This window comes from Anneissia japonica, unplaced genomic scaffold (genome assembly GCF_011630105.1).
Source record: "Anneissia japonica isolate Jap-2015-1 unplaced genomic scaffold, ASM1163010v1 scaffold1792_len1028045_cov167, whole genome shotgun sequence".
NCBI lineage: Eukaryota > Metazoa > Echinodermata > Crinoidea > Comatulida > Comatulidae > Anneissia > Anneissia japonica.
This window is the reverse complement of record NW_022742319.1, coordinates 295061-315052: the sequence shown is the minus strand read 5'-3', so window position 1 is coordinate 315052 and position 19992 is coordinate 295061. Positions and strand designations below refer to the sequence as shown.

The following is a 19992-nucleotide window of genomic DNA, read 5'->3' as shown; positions in this document are numbered from 1 at the left end:
AGATGTGTATAAGAGACCTGTTGTCTTCTAATCGGATTAAAATCTGGCCGAATTTTGGCCGATATCGAAAAAAAGTTTGGCCGAATTTGGCCGTGAGATGGCGTGTGTTTGGCCGTGAAGCCTGTCGACTATCTGGCAACCCTGTTATCTACCTCTCTGCTTTCGTTATCTTGTCGGAAAAGTAGACTGATATCAAAAGAGAGGATTTTGTTGTGACTCCTTCTAATAAAACAACTCCCTGGTTATATTTTATATATTAAATCCTTAGATGGGCACCGCTACTGCATTGTGGGCACCGCTACTGCAGGTGTTGTTATATTTTATACATTAATCCTTAGATAGGTACCGCTACTGCAGGTGTTGTTATATTTTATATATTAATCCTTGGATGGGCACCGCTACTGCATTACGGGCACTACTACGTAGGTGTTGTTATATTTTATATATTAATCTTAAATTTATTTATTTATTCCTTATAATATAATACAATATAATTCTTAACTAGACTAGGCATATCCTATGCCCTACAGTAGAGCGACAATGCGAGGTAATTTATCAATGTTAAGTAAGACATACCTAGGCTTTGGACTTTCATCTAGTGGTAGCCTAGCATTGACATATCATGGGCCTGGCGGCTACATGGGCCATTGTTTATTAGGCCTACTGCCGCTGGGGTGGTAGCTTGTTTATATTCTTTTGTACTACTTACAAGGTACAGTACATACAAAGAATACTAGGCCTAGGATAGGCCTATATAATTTCACTTTGGTACTTTACACAAGCAGTGTGTAGGCTACGACAGCAGAAGTGTGTGTTCACTGGACCTTGACGACAATAACATACAGCGCTAGGTTAAATGAATATTCAGCTTATATTGCTACTTAATTATTCATGAACCTGCAGTTGTGTCGCCCATAACGCTTGCCGTTCTGATTATTCATGTAAAGCAGTGTGACCACTCACAATTTTTGATATACCCACAATGTCTGGGTCGAAATTACCCAAGATTCAGCAAAAATTGCCCAAAATTACCTAAGCTTCCTGAAAATGCATTAAAATTTGAAAAATACGTGTTTTTCGCATGTATAGTTTCCCTTTTAGTTCAATTTATAAACCAATTTTTTATTGTAATTGTTTGTGTTAATTATTAAAATTAAAGCCCCATTCCCGGCAAAATTTCAATTTTTAAGAAAAATCTAATTTTTGTATAATGTTATAAAGATTTATAAATATGATACGGAATTGCTAGTTTAGATAGAAAAAAGTTTAAAATAAGACTGAAATTTGATTTTTTGTGTTCCACACAAAAAATAAATGCGGATGAATTTTTCATGTTGATTTTGCGATAGGTCGTGAGAAGAAATATCGTAGGCGCCAAAAACATTAGCCTATCCAACGCTGCTGGCTAGACCTAGATTGTTTTAAAAACTTATTATTTAGACCTAGCAAGCAAGATTCATTTACTGTCGGAAGCGGTCCTTCAAGTTCAACATCGGCATCGACAGGGTCAAAATCCTACAGGTAATTTTGGATTTACTTTGTAATTCCACTTTCAAAAGTGTGAGAAATATTTATCTCCTCAGAAATATTTGATGAATTTTTTTAGTCAATCTCTGTCAGAGCTCTTTAATTATTATCATTTACTGTCAAGCTATTTTTATAATATTTTGGAAATTGTAAACATTTTTGCTACCCAAGTGCTAAAGAATATTGTGTTGTTTTTAACTTAATGTACTGTTAGTATGTGATTGAGTGCTTAGTATCTGTTCTAGCGAGTGGGTCCTGTATAAAGAACAAGTTGTATGAGTATACCGATTTAATCAATAAGACCAAAGAGGATTTTTTTAAATTGCACCTATAATTTCTATAATTTTAATTAATCTTCTATAATTTCTTCTTAATTCTTCCTCTATGACAAAAATTTTTAATTTTCTTAGTAAAAATAAAATACCCAAGGATTTGAACGGAATACCCAAGAACCCAAGACCAAGTCAAAATACCCAAAATCTTGGGTAAATACCCAAGCAGTGGTCACGCTGATGTAAAGTAATCTATATAGCGCCACCAATGTTTTGATACGCAATTGGGAATTTCCCAACCGTCTCTCAACAGCAACTAGAATTAGCTGCCTAGAAAGGCAGGTTTTACAGGGTTGTCGTCGGTAGGCGGATATTTTATTACAGTACTTGAATATATTGATGATCGCACTTGATCCGCTTTTGGTTTATTCAAGATTCCTACAGATTAAGTGAATGAACAGGGCCCGTGAATCTTGGGGCCCACCCAGCCCGGCAAGGCCGGGCCGAGCCGAGGTTTTGTTGTTGTGGTTGCTGCACACTGCTGACTGACACACTGGGCTTTGGTTGGTCTTCGCCACCCTGGCCTGGATCTATTTTTGAAGGATAGCGTGGCAGTTGTCAGACGCGGGTCCAGTAGGCGGAACTTGGAGGGGGGTGGAAGTTCCCCCTCCCTCTTTTGCAATTTTTAAATTTCAAATGCATCAATAAATGTTATGTATTGAAACTGTCCGCTCCCCCCCCCCCACTATATTTTTGAAAAATTCTGGATCCGCCCCAGGTTGTGGTAGCCAAGCCTAGGCCTTGCCTTGTAACGTTGCTTTGTTGTTTCAGATGAACAATCAAATAAGTAGAATCCCCAAAAGCCAGGCATTGAGCCATGGTGTTAGGCGGTAGTTTGAGCCTAGAAAATAAAATACCAGCTTCAGTTTTCAATTATTATTTACCCCGAGTCAACAAGTCGACCGTGCATAAGACAGTTCGTCATCGTTTTATTGGTTTTTTAAGCAGGGATCTAAAGCATATTGTTTAGGCCATATAAGCCATACAAACTCTACCCATTAACTCTCCCTACTAGTGATTTTATTCCTGGACCTAGGTTCTTGTTGGCCCCTTTGATAGGAACCCCACTCAGACTTTCGGAGCCAATGTTGACAAATTTATGGAGCCACAACTATCGTTGAGACCCCCACTGAAACAGTGTTCCCCATCAGCTCCCCCACCTTGACGATACTAGCCTATAGCTTGCTACTGACATGGACCATGCAGTACAAATAGAATCCACGGCTTTAACAGACTTTGCACTATGACCTGCAACAGAGCAGTGGGATTGACAAAAATGTCGCCATGGTTCAGTGCACACATGGTGGCTACCATCAGGCACTGCTTTATACAAAAGTATAACTAAAACCATGCATTGTTTATTTGTGTTTTAGTCTAGAATAATTTCCACATGATGTCGAAGTTACAGCAGCGAATGAATGAACCAGAATACAAGAACTGGATGAAATCTGGGCAAGCATTGAAGATTTTGAATGACAGCCTACAACTCATCGCAGAACAAAAGATGACAACCTTCCATGAAATGTTAAAAAGAAAGAATGGTTCTCTTCAAAAGTGCACGACATGTAAATCAAAAAAAGGACCAGCTGATACCTGCGGAACATGCCAACAATGGAAGAAAGATATATTCGATAAACACAGTAACCAAAAGATGACCTATTGGGCTAACCTTGATACGAAGCTGTGGCCGGAAGACAAGTGGGAAGTTGCAAAGACTTACATGCCAAGAGGACAGACGCCTGGAGAGTATGATCCTGATGTAAGTGGAGTTTTGAACCTGATGAAAACATGTAAAATATTTCAACCAGATGTTAACAAGAAGAGAATTGAAAAGGTAAAATTTAACAATATTAATGTTAATGGATAAAAATTTATACCATATCAACAAATAGAGATAAACTTTATAGAAAAGCCTTCTTAAAAGTGCATAGATGAAAATTGTTGAGAATACTATGACAAAAGACCTAGAAGTAAAAATACTCTATTGAGTTTATTATATTAAATTTTAAAGCAATACAGTTCACCTTCCAATTTTAAGACCAACTTTGGGAGTTGAAATTGGTGGTGGTTTCGGGTTTGGTCTCCAATTAGAGGGTTATCTTAGTGTTAAAAGATTAAAGACTTACTTGGTCCTTTGAAAAAGTGGTTTTGAATTAGAAGGGGTGTCGGATTAAGAGGGTCTCAATTGACCTGCATTTTTAATTTCTTATTTTGTAATTTTACTAATTCTGATTTGATGTTACAATGAAAAATAGGCAGAATGCATTTATGACTGGTGTAACTATATTCTCTGCCTTCCTTTTATTTAGGTTCTTCAAGTACGAAATGATATCATGCACTCTGCGGACTTCAAAGTTTCTGATGATGACTTGAAAAAACATTTAGACACAATCATAAAACTGTTTGATGCACTACCAAACCCAAAGCAAAAAGACCAAATAAATCATCAGATGGTTGCTGAAGTAAGCATACATTTCTCAAGTTTCTCAAGTGGTGGATGTGGGAGGGGGTCAGGTGAATTTGGGTCAGATGACATGGGTCAGGTGAGGTGGCGGGTAGAGGTTGTTAACTAACACTAAACATTTGATATATTCCATGCAGAAAATGCAACAATGACTAGGTGACAGTATTTAAGCTATCCCCTCAATCAGCACAGGTTGTGGTGTGTCATGTGGTGGGACAAGCCCAGGTGAAAGGTTTAGAAGGCATCTCAAAAAATCCCATTAATTGTATAATTATTTAGTCAAATTTGATGATCCTATGAATCATTCATAATTCATAGTGTTATATAAAAAAAATGTCGGCTACTGAAAATTTAATACATTTTAAATGAGATTGATTTATTTGCCGTAAACACCAAGGAAAACCCATGAAAATCTGAAGGAAGACTTATTTCCAGTAGGGTCCTTCTGGTGGAGATTGGGCAGTACACTGGGAGACATTGCCCTTCATTTTTCCGAAGAGTGCACTGCGTTCTTTAACATGTACAGTACATGGGCAATAATAAACACAGGGCCAATGCCTTAAACGTCTCATCCGAAAGATGGTGCACTATTAATGTAACTTGCGTTCAGCCCTCCAGCTGAAATACAAGGAGAGCAGTGATGGGAATTGAACCGAGGACCAAGTGATCTCCATAATGTACACCATTTTCGAACTGTTCAGTGTATAAGCATAGAGAAAATAGAACAGTGTTCTATTTTCTCTATGGTATAAGCATGGGTTTGGTGTTCGTTGTTGTGAGAACAGCCTGGGAAAGCACTACTACTTTCATCTTGTTTTAACTTTAACTTTCAGTTGGAGAAGTTTGAATTTAATGTCTGTGATAATCAACGATCTTCTGGTGTAACTCAAAGGTATGGGACATACATTTCTTGTGTCATATTTAAGCAGTCGGATCAGTTGAGCAATTGAGATAGTTTATCCAATCACATGAGTATATTTGTTATTATATAATAATAATAATATATGTTAGACTTATATAGTGCAAAATGCCAGAGCTGTGATGCTCTTAAACATGAAATATTTTTAAAAATAAGAATTTATCCCTCACTGCAAACTCTTAACCCAAATATTAAAACATGCACACATACATGTATAAGGTAGGCTAACAAAAAAAGAAAAAAGAAAATCTGACATGTTTTTAATAAGATAGTTTCAATACCTGTACTGGTGTTTTCGAAGTACAGTTCATGTTCCAATTCGAAACCACATTTAGGACCTGATAATTTGGGGTGGTCTCAGAGTTGGTCTCCAATTAAAGGGCTAGCTTGGTGTTAAAAGTATGAAGACAGTTATTTGGATCTTTGGAAAAGTGGTCTCAAATTAGAATTAGAGGGGTCTGGAATTGGAGGGTGCATTGTAGTACAGTAAATTTTTTATGTGGAATGATTTAATAATTTTATATCTTTGAAGCTAGTTTTGATTTTCTTTGATAGATAAATATGTCAGCTCTTTGATGAAAGGTATACGAATTTTACTTTGCCTTTACAAATATTCCATGTTTATTATTCGTATGATTGTGGGGGCCTGTGTGGATTTTGAATGGGATTTGTATCCAATCAGAGCATTTCTAGAAAAGTTTATCATGTTCCTTTGGTCTGTTAAAACCAGAAAAGTTATAAACATGACACTCAAGACTCTTCTGATAGCAAGCTATCTAGGGATGTCTATATAAATTTGATTTATATTTGATTCATGTATTTTCATTTAAAATTCTGTAGATTTACAGTAGGTAGGAATGGATAGTCAGTTTACTAAATATCAGAGTTCCTGTGAGTCCCCCCTCTGGGAGAGGGTGGGGGTGTCAGGGATGGAGGGGTTTTGAAGTTTGATTATTTTGCCAGAAAATCAGATGCTAACACTCTGTATTTTTATAAAATATTTTTATTAACTTTTGTAGTCCAAATTTTTAAAATTGTGGTCCCCTTTTTGACCACAGATGTTGAATAGATTATTGTACCATTGTATGCACTAGATAAAATTATAGTAGTATAGATGACTGAGCTAAGCTGCTCTCAACAACTTGCAACAGCATGTGAATCAGACAATTAAATGTGTTGGAACAATGCTGTGATGTTCCATGACTACAGTCCTACGTCGATTTAATAATTATTATTTGTTTTTGCTTTCTCTCATAGTGATAGCCCTAGTGGAACCTCCAATCCAATAACTCAACTACAAGCAATTGACGTGCAACAGCTGGAGACAGAACTTTTATCTGAGCGTTTCAAAGCTTTAGAACAAAGACTTGATAATATAGAAGATCAGTTATCCAATCAGGTGAGTAATTAATTAACCAATTACATGTGTACAGTATTAGAGATTTGATATCCAATCAGATGACCATTGAAGATTATTTATCCAATTAGATGAGTGTTAGAAATGTGTTGTTCAATCAGGTGAACACTGAACATACCAGTCTGAGTGTTAGACACATTTGTCTAATCAGATGAGTGTTAAAGATTTGCAGTCCAATTAGATGAAGGAATTTTAATAACATGATCATTAAACTATTTTTGCTGATAATTTAACAGGAAAAACAAGACCTACAAAGGGATTTTGAAGAGTTTCTCAACAACAACCCTGATTTGGAGACAACCTTTGGTGCGCGGCTGACTGAAATATTTGAAAAACGTTTGTCAACGGTTGAGGGTCAAGTCAGCAATATAGACAGCAGACTAGATTCGCTTGAAAAAGCAAAACGAAAAGGTATCAAATAAGTACCCACAAAATACTCAAGAACAAACATGTAAAGCATGAGCGCAATGTTAAACAAATAATGCATGTTTATGAGTGCAATGAGAAAAATATTTTTATGAGTTAAAAGATTGGGAAGCAGACTGGTTTCTCCCCGGACATTTACTCCCTGGACACTTTCCCCTGCAGTAAGATGTGTATAAGAGACAGCACTTACATCAGGCGTTAAATGCAATAATTTAAATACAAGGATTACATCAAGATTTATCATTCTTTGATATTAAATCTTTATTAAATCATTTGCAAGTAACACAAATATTTATACAAATGGAGGCAGCTAAGTATCTAAATATTGTTATAAGAAATGAATTACTGTACTGATAGTAACTTACAAAGCTATAATTTTTTTTTTAAATAAAAAACTAAAATACTTTTGATTATCTATTTCAACTTAATAATGCTATCCATATAGAATAAACAAGGTTATTACATTTGCTCTTTATAGTTATTAAATTTTTTATTATTATTAAATTATTATCCATACAGAATAAACAAGGTTTGCTCTTTATAGCTATTAAATTGTTATTATTTTTTTGTTATTATCATTATTATCATTAAATTATGATATACTGCTATTAAAGATAGTAATAATAATTATACAAACGTAAAAAACTGTGAATTACATACATTAAGCCATTATGCTATTAATATTACACATTTTCTTTTGTAAGAACGCATTTTATAAGAACACTGAGGCTGAAATTGCTTGAATTAAGAATAAAATAAGAACAAATTGAGGCTGAGCTAAAATGTTAAAGGAGGTCTATATTTTAAAAAGAAATAGAAAAACCAACTAATCTTATGTTTATTTGCAGTAAGTGTGACCATAAAGGAAGTAAGTTTTATGGAAATACAGTACCCTACTATATTTCTTTTGAAAATTGATGAAAATTTGTGCGAATAAAATGTAATGTGGTTGGATTTACAGTATATAGCACTTTATACTGAAGTGCATGAATTTGTTCTTTGTTTCAGGTGCTAGTAGTCAACAGCCGTCGTACAAGAATTGTCTTAAAGAGTATTGCGACAAACATGGGCTTTGTCCAGTTTATAATGAAAAATTTTTTGGTAAGGGCAAGAAAAGTTAGACCATGTAAACTCAACAAAATTATTATTCTGTGCCAATGAACAAACTTTTGGTTGAAGGAACTGAGGAATTGTGTAAATACCAAGGATAGCCCAGGAAAGTCTAGAAGAAGACTTATTTCCAGTGGGGTCCTACTGGTGGTGATTGGGCAGTACACTGGGAGACAATCCCCTACTCTTTTCCGAAAAATGTACTGCGTTCTTTAACATGCACATGGGACATAAATGCACACAGGACCAACAGCTTAAACGTTAAACGGTGCACTTTTATAACTTGTATTTCAGCCTTCCAGCCAAAATACAAGGAGAGGCAGTGATGGGAATTAAAACCGGGGACCTACAGATCTCCACGGTTCAGCGCACACACAGTGGCTACCACCAGTTAGCCGACTGAGCTAAGCTGCTCTCTCATAAGGCTGTCAGCTGACTTTACGAAATAATGCCAGTACTTGCATATATAACTGTAGTTGTCTCTCCTCATTTTGGTCAAAACATTGGCAAAAAAAAAGCAATAGTTCAGACTTAAGTTAAAAAATGATAATAATATGGAATTTGGCTACCAAGAAATAATTGTCAAAAAAATATCTAATTTTGATTATTATGAGTTATAATGTTATAATTAATGATTAATAATTGGTCTTTACAGAACAAGGGCATGGTTGTACTCTTGAACTGGATGGAAAAACATTTGAAACTGATGAGCCTTCTAAAAGGAAAGTTGAGGCTGAACAGAAAGCAGCTAAAAAAGCATTGGATTTTTACGGTTTGTTAGGTAAGAGAGTATCATTTATTGTATACAATTCGTATTACTAATTGGTAATTCATGTTACTAGGCCCATCTCTCAGTATCTCAACTTTGAGACATGGGTTTGAATCCCACTCTTGCAGTATTGTACGTAGGAAATATTGGTGTGGGAAGCCAATGGGGAAAGGGCTGATTGGGCAGGTGATGGGAAATTTGGCAGGGGTGTGATAACTGGCGCCTGATAGTGTGGGAGCCTAGGCACTAGCTCTCCCCGGGTCAGAAATAAATGCACTTCTTTGGAGAAAAAAATTATATGTAGTTTTTACAGACTGGTAGGTGCTAAAGTTGATTAAAAAAGCCTTTCAAGTTCCTAAATTATCATTGCTTCTTAGGGTGGAGTTAACACTATAAAAAATTTGTGTCTGCTCTGGGATTGAAAATTGTGGGGAAATGAAAATGATTATGTCACGATTGTAAATGATTTTTTTTCATTGATATGATTTTTCCATTAATTTATTATACCGATATATTATTATTTCTTCATAAGCTTCTTCAAGTAGAACTGAGAATGCAACAGACATCACCAAGCCTACGCAACAGCTCAATGATGAACCAGCTGGAAAAGAAAAGCCAGAAGCATCTTCCAAGTCGAGTGAAGTACCGGAAAACAATCTGCATGGATATGCTAATGTGACCAGCTATCTTAAGAGTAATTATAGTAATTTTACAATTATAGTAATTTGTACAATAAGGCCTTGTTTTGCATACTGCTGCCATGTCTTGGCTGGAGCCCCCAACCATTTTAATTCTGTGCATGACAAAATTCAGCGCTGAGTTTTTAATTTCATTGTTCTTGAACTTGGCTGCTAATTTGAAACCTTTGTCACATCTTTAAAACATAGCCTGTTTAAGAATAAAGTATGGTTTTGTTCAAAATCATTGTTCTTGGGATCTGTTTTCTCTCTTGCCTCTTTGACGCACTTTTGTATACACAGTAGTCATTGTCGACACAATTGTAACCCATGTTTTAGCCAAAGGCGCTTCTTTATCTTTGAATATTATATACAATTTAGTTTTTTTATTGTGATATTTTTTAACCTTCACACTGCCACGCTGAAGATAATTGTATTAATAAGCTTGGAGTTCCTAAGGCTGTGCCTTGTGAGGAGCCTCCATGTGAAATATTGAATAAAAAAAACCCAAAATACTCATTTTGCTTTAAACATCCCATTAATTTACGCTGGTACGCTGGTGTTGATATAAGGTTGTTGTACAACTGTTAATGTTAAACAAAATATATAAATAGGGCTTTAATTATGTAACTGTTTTTGTTATGCTGAGTCTGTTTGTAGAAAACATTGGATTAGGTCCTACAACAGAGGTATGTGAGGGGTATTTTTTCCATCTAAATTTGATATTATTTTTTTCAGCTTTAAATAAGACTGCTGCACAATATCTTAAAGAACATTGTGATAAAGACAACCAATACCAGATTGTAAAGTACACAGAGACAGAGGTGAAAGGCAAGGGTTACTCTACTACTTGCGTAATGAAGATTGATGGCATAGAGAAATCATTTGAAGGAGAGATTGGAGAAGGTAAAAAGTCTGCCAAACAAAATGCAGCATTAAAAGCAATAGAGAAATTATTTTTCAGTAACCCAAGAAATGAGCCAACAAGCACAGAAACTGTACTATCCAGTACAGAAATTGTGCCATCGAAAAGTGGTGCTGTACAAAGCATTGCAAGACCTTTGACATCCAGTGATGGTGTTGTATCTTCCTGTGCAGCAGCTATGTCATCAACTGAAGAATTTGGTGCATATGCTGTGCGATCACATTCAGATGCTGTGTCATCTGCAAAGACACTGCCATCAATTTCAGGAGCTTCATCATCCTGTTCTGGAGTAGTTCCACCCAGTACAGGAGCAGTAACATCCAGTACCGTTGCTTTACCATTCAGCACAGATGTTGCACCCTCTAGTGCAGCAGCTATACCATCCAGCACTGGATTTGTGCCACCCGGTGCATGTGCTGTGCCATCCAGTCAAGAAACCACACCACCAAGTACAGGGACTGTGCCAACCAATCAAGGAGCTATGCCTCTTAGTACAAAAGAGTTACCATCCAAAGTGGATCATCAATTGGAGAATGATAATGGTAAAATCAAATAATCAATAATAATATTTATGAGATCATTTGTTCTTAGAATATAATATCAGTCTTTCCTAGGAGTACATTCATTTAATTTTTCATTATTGATTGCATTATAGGTGTGAAACCCAAATTCTGACCCTATAAACTATAATAATTCTTTGTCTTTATTTGACAGATATTCTCATTGAGATTGAAACTATTTACAAGAACCAACTACAGCAGGTTATACAGAAGCAAGGTGAGAAAAAGACACCAGACTACAACAATACTGCAGAAGTAACATACAACGGTAACAAATATTATAAAGGTGTTGTCAAATTTCATTATAAATATCAAGTCAAAAGTGAGGGAAAATGTAACAATAAGAAAAAGGCAGAGCAGGAGGCTTCTAAAAAAGCGTTAACTCAATTGAAATCAAACAAGAAAGATGATGAAAATAGTAAAGGAAAACTATTGGAACTGTTCCCTCGGGAGGCTCTTGATTTTCAAACCGTTAACGTTGAGGATAATACTTGGTCTTGTACATTGACGTTGGATTTGCTTCTTCAAATTGAGGCAAAGAAGCTATCCAAATCAAAGGGTAATGCCCATCAGTTGGCTGCGAAGGAAGCTTTAAACAAGATTAAAGACGGGAGTGTCTTTGATTTTCAATATATAGATCGTAAAAAGTGAGATACTTTTTGTTTATGTACTAGCTGTTAGATCAGCAGTACTGAAAAATGTTATTCAACATTTCATCACTGTCACCAACAAGCAACATAAAACATGCTGTGGCAGTAATGAAACTCTTTTGTGTGGTAAAGAATACTAAAATGCTTGAAACCCGGTATGTGCAATGAAAAATGAAATTTCTGATTTTACACACTACTGTAATCACAGAGTACTTTGTGTCTAGTTCTTGGTGTGGGTGATAATTTTTCTGATGGTAGAACTCATTTTCATTTTTCTGGTTGATTGATAAGTTGAAGTGCAAATTGATTCCTGCTGGATTGAACCCGCAGAAAATTATTAAGTTAAATGTTTGTGTAAGTATTTCAAATGTAATAGTAGTATAAAGTTAGTATGTATATGTACAGTATATTGTCTTAATAGACATGAAATGGAACCATTTTAAAAACTAAATTATATGAAAATATAATTATCTTTTAAAGTTAACTAACGTTTTGGATTTTATTTAATGTTTTATGACATCTGCAATAAAATTAGATATACAGTAGCTCAATTTGATTAATAGTGTAATGTAATAATAGTGTAATGTAATAATAGTGTAATGTAATAATAGTGTAATTGCTTTTGATCAAAATGAAGTGTGTTATACCAATACGTAGTGCTGTTCACTAATAGAATGTTTGTAGCACACATATGTTCAAAATACTATTACAGTACCTACTAGTTTTATTAAGTCTTTCTATGTTAAGCACAGGTTAGAATTGTATATGTTTGATAGTAAAAATAATTGTAAATTATTATGTGGTTACAAAATGAAATACGAGGTGGATAACCATTGGACGACCATCAGCTGTGTCCGTGGCAGTTTTAAGTTAAAAATAATCCATTGTACCTCACGTCAATCTTGTGTATAATAGAGTACCCACTAAAAATGGTAATGTCATGAATACTCTTATTGGTGCTAACAAATTTTTAAAATGCATAATTTTTATTCAGTCAAGACCTAGCATATCAGGATGTTTGTAGTATGATACAGGCATCAAATTGAGCCAGAATATCGCTAAATATGTTATTTTCCCAATTTCACATAATAGAAGTGCTTTTAATGTTTATTCCAAAATACTAATAATATTTTTATTTGGCTATTGTGTATTTTTTTTAATTGTTTATCCAAAGTATATTGTTCTCTATAAAAGTAGATGTACATGTAGTATCACAATAGATGTTTTAGATATCAACATATAACAATCTTGAATTAATCTTAAATCGGTGATTTTTGTTGTCCAAGACAAAAAATATATACAAGAATAATAAACTTAAATTTTCCCTCTTTCTTAATTGCAAACTTCTGTGGTTCTTTTAAATGAACGATTAAATGTTATTTTTTAGTTTTTTCTTGAATTTCTAAGTGGCAATATATCTAATAGTTGATGAATTAAAATAAACTTCATACACAATTACAGCAAAAATTAATTTAATAGAGCTACCCAAAAAACTAGACTTAATATCTGTAAAACAGAACATAACGCTTTTCCTCGTTGAGATAATGAGAACTGGTGTTGAAATCATACATGAAAAACAAATCAAAAAGAATGTTCTGAACAGACTTAAATACTGTAGCTTTTTGACTGTTCTGAGAAAAGCAAATGTCAGTCTGCATATTAAATAAAAACAAACTAAATCTATTAAATGGATTTTTCTGGGTGGGGTTTCAATCAAACAGTAATCAATCAGAACAGAGTAAAAAATACGCATGTCCCACAAACACACATGTTGGCCCACGACAGGTTCATACGTTTCTATGTTTACACAATTTTGTGAGACCATATTAAGGCGGCCGGGCTTAGTGGAAAAGTACATTATCAACATTCATTTATTCACAAGACCATAGCAATCCATGCAGCAAGGAGTATTACACCCCCAGTTGGTGCTAGTTTGATGTATGTTGCATCACTTGTTATTGCATAGTAATACATGGATCCACAAAAGAAGGTCATTCCAGTCACCATTAATCCTCCAACCTGAAAGCAAACCAAAGAAGAAAAAACTGGTATAAATTTTTTAAAACATTTTTTTCATAAGGAGAGAATGAACTGCTCATTTCCAGTGGCATATCTAGTAGTCTTGAAATGGTGGGGGGGGGGGGGGGGGGGGGGGGGAGGGTTTCGTAAAAGTGAAGTGGGGCTTCATGATTTTATTTTTGGCCAATTAGCGAACCCGCTGCCAAGACAAAATGGAAATTTTTGAAAAAAATAAGCTTTCCTTATTTTTATTACAATTATATTTATTGCTTAAAAATTATATAAATGTAAAGCATTTAAACCTCTCATTACTACACTGTTTACATACAATAACATTTTTTTTTTATTGAATTGAATTCTCGCCTCCGTCACAATATTTTTTTCGCAAAAATATATGCTAGGGCCTAAAAAAATAAATTGTTTGCCCTTCTTTTTTTTAAATGATAAAAAGGGGCGAGTGGAAAGTTTTTTTTTGTTTTTTTTTAAGATACAGAGGAAATAACCCACAGAGGCCTAGAATTGCAATATCTTACATCAGACAACAATTTTAGACTAATTTGTAGGGTATCTGGCAAAAAATAAAGAAAAATTTACTTGCATTTTTTTTTAATTCGTAAAGAAAAAAGCTAAAAAAAAAACTAAGTTTTTTTGTTTTTCTGTGTTCCCTATTTTTTTCGGTGAGTTAGGGGCGAATGGAGGAGGGTAAACAAATAAATTTTTTTTGGGCCTAGTCTGAGATTCATTAACTTACTAGATTTGGTCTCCGGCACATTGGAACACCAAGGAGAGCAATAGAGTGGTAGAAATGGTACCTATTTGCAGAATCAAATGCCTGTGTAAATACATAAATATATCTGTAGTAAGGTTAGTGAATTATAAACATCATCGGATTCAAAGAGGGCCCATGGAGCTGCAGTGGCAGCAGCGGGGCAGGGGGCTTAAGTCCCCAATCGGACAAGTCAAGCCCCCACTGGCCAAGCTTGTCGGGCAGTTGGACCAAAAAAATGCTCAACCCCTCCTGTTGGACAGCTTAGCCCCCACCCCAGAAAATATACCCTAGAAGCGCCACTGCCCAACTGGCCTGGGCATCCCCATCCCCCAAATTTGTAAAATGGAGAAAAAAAAAAACTTAATTAAACCTGACAGACCGCTGGCTGAGGGAGAGTCCATAGCCATAAAATTTCATACCTCAGCCCCAACCCTGGTGGGCTGACCAAGGGGTACTTATTTTTATACCTCCCTGCCTGGGCTGATGACAATGAATGACTTCCAATTAGAATTAAGAATTGCTTAAGATTTCAACAAGTTACTTACTACCATTTCATGTTCTTTGCCTTCTTTGTTCTTCAAAACTGTTGAAGAAAAAAATGTCTGTATATTTAACAAAAACACTGAATCAGACAAATAATACCAATACTTCAATGCTCAATATCCTGTTGAATTGAAAGTATAGATTTGTTATAATCAATTTACATTAATTGTTCATCAAGGAAGTGCGTAACTGTAGATTTACCATACTGTAAATGCCAAACACTCCCATTTTGGCTGGGAGACTCCTGTTTTGGTGATTTTTTACTCACGTTTTTCACATGCTCTATTTTGCAATAGAATACTATGAAAAACCTCAATATTTAAGTTCTTTCAATATTTTGCTCGGCAAGAGCATCGCCTCTCTGTGAGTGGTTCCGTTTGTCTGAAATCGTTTTTGAATAAAGTAAATAATAATTATGACTAGATCATTTAATAGTGACGTACCTGGACCAGACCGTAAAAATTATTTGCTAAAAATAAAATACCGGCCCAGTAATTATCTGTATCAATTTAATTTTAAGCCCATTGTTAATGCATTTTATAATGACAAATAAATCCAGATTTTGTCTTGTAATGACAATTTCATTATTGGAATACACATCATAGGATGAGCTTTACCCTTATATAATATATTAGCTAAAGCTTCCAGGGGCTAATACACCCCTGGACCCCCATAATGGGGACACACCCGATCCCCACAGGCAGCATTCGGTGGTGCTTCGCATCAAACTCTCCTGTTTTTTTTTACAATCAAAATATTGGCATATTTGAGTAACAACTTACACATGTACGATTTAACCGCCCCACCCACTCAACGACGACTACCATGTAGCAGTAGACCTGTATGTACTATTATACCAAAGGCATGGCTCTAGCCGCTAGGAGGTCAGTGCATTGCTCCGAAGGTCATCTGGTCTGAAGGTTCTTTGGTCCGAAGGGTTGTTGTCCGAAGTTTGGACAAAAATATAAAACAAGAAAACACATGATAGACCTAGGCCTATATTAGCTAACAGTAACAATACAAAATTATTGATTGTTCCGACAGTGCAAGATGCTCAGCTCAGCAAACCTATGAGCAAATTTTCACTTGATGCGAGGTATAATTAAACCTTATTTAGACTTCACGTGAAAAGACAATTACACATTTTTTAGGCTACTTTCACGCAGGTTGAACGTCAACTGGCCAATGTTTTAGCGGCTTCGGTTCGTTTGTTTTGTGGTGTAAATGAATATTTTTGTGGAAAAACAGGCCTTTCGACCAAAAACCCTTCGGACAAACGGGCCTTCGGACCAAAGGTACTCACCCAACTAAAATTAGGAACTTCGGACCAAAGACCATTCGGACCAACGGGCTTTCGAACCAAAGACCATTCGGCAAAGACCTTTCGGACCAAAGGTACGCACCCGCTACTGGGCTAGGCCAACTATAGGCCTAGTACTACGTGCAGTACAACACGTACGTAGTGTAGTATTAGTAGGAGGAGGTGGTCTGTTGTGTGAGTGTGACTTCTTAAAAACTGATAAATTGAAGTGTTATAGTGCTTTTGAATTAGCAATATTACATATTCTAATATTACAAAAAATGTTCCTCACAAAATATAAAACATACCATGAGCTCCATACGTGCCAAAACCAATCGCAGAAGCACCGGATACCCCAGCAAGTCTAGCGAATAATCTAGTTGAAGAGACGGCCATGTTGTCGCGTACGGTACTTTGTTTTGATCATGTGACCGTACACTATTTTGATCACCTGACAAGCCAATATAACAGGAAGATGGCCATTATACATCCAGGGAATATATTTGTTAGATTAGCTGGCATATCCGGTGCTATTGCCGTAACCTTAGGTGCATATGGAGCACACGGTACATATGTAGTTGTTAGTTATTGATTGTGATGATTATTCAGATCTCGCTTGGACTTCCCCGGAATACGACCTAGCCTATCTATATAGTATTAGGCCTAACTAAAGTTAGGGCCTAGCCGGCTATCTATGCCTAGCCGTGTATCTATTCTATAATAAACGCTAGAGCAGCAGCAGCTGTTATGCAGTGGTTGTCAGCAGTAAGAATCCTCTACAGTAGGCTACCGCTATTACTAGACTTTTCGGATTTTGCTAGTGTTGTGTTATTAGTGATCCCGACCTTTTATCATTAATTTAATATAGGGCCAGGTGGAATATAAATTGAGTAGCAGTATAATAATTGATATAGATAGGGTCTTTTATTCATTATTATTCTTATTTACAGTGCTAAAGAATAAGGAAGAAAATGAACACAATAAACAGGTAACATCGTCAACTTCTTGCTTTGATCCTAGTATAGCTTTTACCACAGTAAAAAACGTCTTCACTTTAACAACTTTGACAAACAAATAATTCCGTTTGTTCCAGACATATTAAATGTTTCGAAAGAACATATTTGATAACTTGTAGTGTAGTTCTGAAGGAAGATAGACCAAAAATTACCGTGAAATTTGTTTTTAACTAGGTTTTTGATACTGCAAATCGCTATCATTTTTACCACACATTCGCACTGTTAGCAATGCCCCTGTGCAATCGACCGCTTTTGGTAAGTTCTTGAGAGAATAGTGAAAATATGCTCTTTATTACTCATTTATTCAATTATATTGTTAGTTTCGTATTCTGAGTAAATTGTATCAATAAATGTTATTGGAAAATCCATTAACTCTACATATTTTGTCTCATGAAAGTTTTCCCAAGACTTAAACATTCTCCCTTTTTAGGAGACATAGTCCTGTGTTGTGGTGGAGGGAGAGGGAGGAAGGGTGTTATATTGAAGTCGAAAATCACATTTTTTGGCCATTATAGACCTAATCTCACACTATGATCCCCAACCAGGGATTTTATTCTGGGACCCTGCCAGAGGCTTAAAGTTACCATTTGTTTCGGACCCCTTTTCGGACTACTGAGACCCTTATTGCCAATTTTTTGGAGGCATGCACCACACTCTGGTCCTGTGGGAGACAACTTAATACTAAGCAAGTTCCTCCTCATATAACACCCATTAAAGTATTAATTAATGACTGATTGATTGATTTTATTTCCTAGGCTGGAACATTGATGGGTGTCGGAATGCTGATTTTCTGTGGAACATGTTATTACCAAGGGCTCACCGGAGATTCGTCTCTCGTTCGCATGACACCTTGGGGTGGCACAATTCTCATCGTGTCGTGGTTGATGATGGCTATTTAGAATGACCTTCCTTATAAGATATTTCGCCCTCGTGTACGTATGGAACGTCGATTTATTAAAGGAAATGTGGATACTTTAAATGTGAAACACGCTTAATAGAACCAGAACACAGCCAACTTTTATATCTTCTAAATCCATGGTTTTAAGAAACAGAGCCAATAGTTTTATTTTCAATTGAAGTTTTGTATCTAATGACATCAGGCTTCTGTAATTTTCCACTATACACTACTAAATTTGATTAAGGATTAAAACATACTTTAAATATTCACTTCATTCTCCGTAACCCATTAGGTTATAGTTTATTTCTTAAATTTTCTTTTATATTGTTGTTAATTGCCTGGCACTAAATAATTACAGTACAAATTAAAACGATGTACATAATAAACTTTACTAACATGCAAGTGCTGGCTTACTTTATTTTTCCTTAATTCATAATAGACTTTTATAATACTACGTTTTCTTTTACAACCCAATTATTAAACCATGAATATTTAGAATGAATTGTATTCCCGAACCACCGAAAAGGATCCATGAGATTTTGAAGTTAATCGAACCTTGATGTATCTGGTAACACTTTTTATTCAGTTTATAAGTAACACATGGCCGTGGTTTTGGGGTCATATTTTTTGTAATAAAGTCCTATCGAATGTAATTAAATAATTGAAAACTTGTTTTTTAATTTCTTATTTCGCTTCAGAAATAAGAGTAAGTAATGTACGGTATATAATGTGTGCCTTAGCTATCAGTGTAGCGTAGGCGAGTATAGTGCACGCGGGGGCGAGCTGATGGGGAGCTAGTATGACATGTCAGGTATCCTTAACGAGTAACCCCAAAGGATGGATAATCTCTGCCTGAAAATATATGAATTAAACTGAAAAAACTGCATTTGTTTTTCGACAATGTGAATGCTTTTTTTAAACATTGCCCGACCTGTCAAATGTCCTGGGCCAAATTCCCCAGTAGAGTAGGGGCCAAGAACTCTCTGCATTGTCCCCAGTCGGTTCCACCATCATCAGTGTACTTTATAGAAATATCTCACAACTAAGTTAACGTTGTAAACCCCCAACATAGGCCTGTACGAGAAAAAACAGACAATGCAACCACAATTTAGGGCAGGAAAAAAAAAAGATTATTTTTACTAGTTCTAAAAAAATATGACGAGGGAGGGAGGGGTTTCAAAAATTCCGGATAGGGAGTAGACCTAGCCTATTTAAAAATAAAGAAACGTAATTAATTTAAAGAGAAACTTAACCTTTATTTACATCTAAGATGATGCACTGTTTGGGAAAAGTGTAGGCCTAACGTGACACAATTATAAAAACAAATTGATGAGGCAAGGGAGGGGGTGATATCGACCCTTATCCCGACCGGTGATAAAAGCAGCTGGAAATTATGAAACTGGGAGAGAGAGTTACGTTTTGTAAATCCTCGTAAAAATCAATTGGACGTAATCGTAGGCTATTTACCAACCGTCTCATCGCATCGTGCGGGACGGTCCCGCATTTCCAGATTTTGGATAAAACACGCATTTTGCAGAAGACACATGCGTGATCTTAAATTTGTCACACATTTAGCACAGGTCAATGCGTGATAACGAATAATGGGAAAATGTATTTAAAAATATTTTTTTTCCCGAAATCGTTTTAAAACAGCTGAGATCGCGATCGTCG

The 19992-nt window shown here is 35.7% G+C and overlaps 3 protein-coding genes across 5 annotated transcripts; 2 read left to right on the top strand and 1 right to left on the bottom strand.

Annotated features, from left to right (window-relative positions):
- Nucleotides 1-2069: 2069 nt before the first annotated feature.
- On the top strand, nt 2070-13376 carry LOC117119091. 3 transcript variants are annotated; one of them, XM_033263902.1, is made up of 11 exons: nt 2070-2137; nt 3233-3693; nt 4169-4321; nt 5157-5215; nt 6500-6641; nt 6896-7070; nt 8094-8186; nt 8851-8976; nt 9497-9658; nt 10380-11108; nt 11281-13376. In XM_033263902.1, the coding sequence occupies exons 2-11, from the start codon at nt 3250-3252 to the stop codon at nt 11775-11777; spliced, it is 2580 nt and encodes an 859-aa protein (XP_033119793.1). In that variant the 5' UTR covers nt 2070-2137; nt 3233-3249; the 3' UTR covers nt 11778-13376. The 3 variants fall into 3 exon arrangements, with proteins under 3 accessions (XP_033119793.1, XP_033119792.1, XP_033119794.1); XM_033263901.1 differs by having other exon boundaries at nt 2070-2161; XM_033263903.1 differs by lacking the exon at nt 2070-2137 and adding an exon at nt 2256-2432.
- On the bottom strand, nt 12744-16821 carry LOC117119094 (transmembrane protein 256-like). The gene is made up of 4 exons (XM_033263905.1): nt 16716-16821; nt 15110-15147; nt 14547-14627; nt 12744-13795 (listed from the first exon to the last, which is right to left on the bottom strand). The coding sequence occupies exons 1-4, from the start codon at nt 16801-16803 to the stop codon at nt 13652-13654; spliced, it is 351 nt and encodes a 116-aa protein (XP_033119796.1). The 5' UTR covers nt 16804-16821; the 3' UTR covers nt 12744-13651.
- LOC117119092 (transmembrane protein 256 homolog) lies at nt 16767-18982 on the top strand. The gene is made up of 4 exons (XM_033263904.1): nt 16767-16973; nt 17358-17395; nt 17598-17678; nt 18179-18982. The coding sequence occupies exons 1-4, from the start codon at nt 16802-16804 to the stop codon at nt 18320-18322; spliced, it is 435 nt and encodes a 144-aa protein (XP_033119795.1). The 5' UTR covers nt 16767-16801; the 3' UTR covers nt 18323-18982.
- Nucleotides 18983-19992: the final 1010 nt, after the last annotated feature.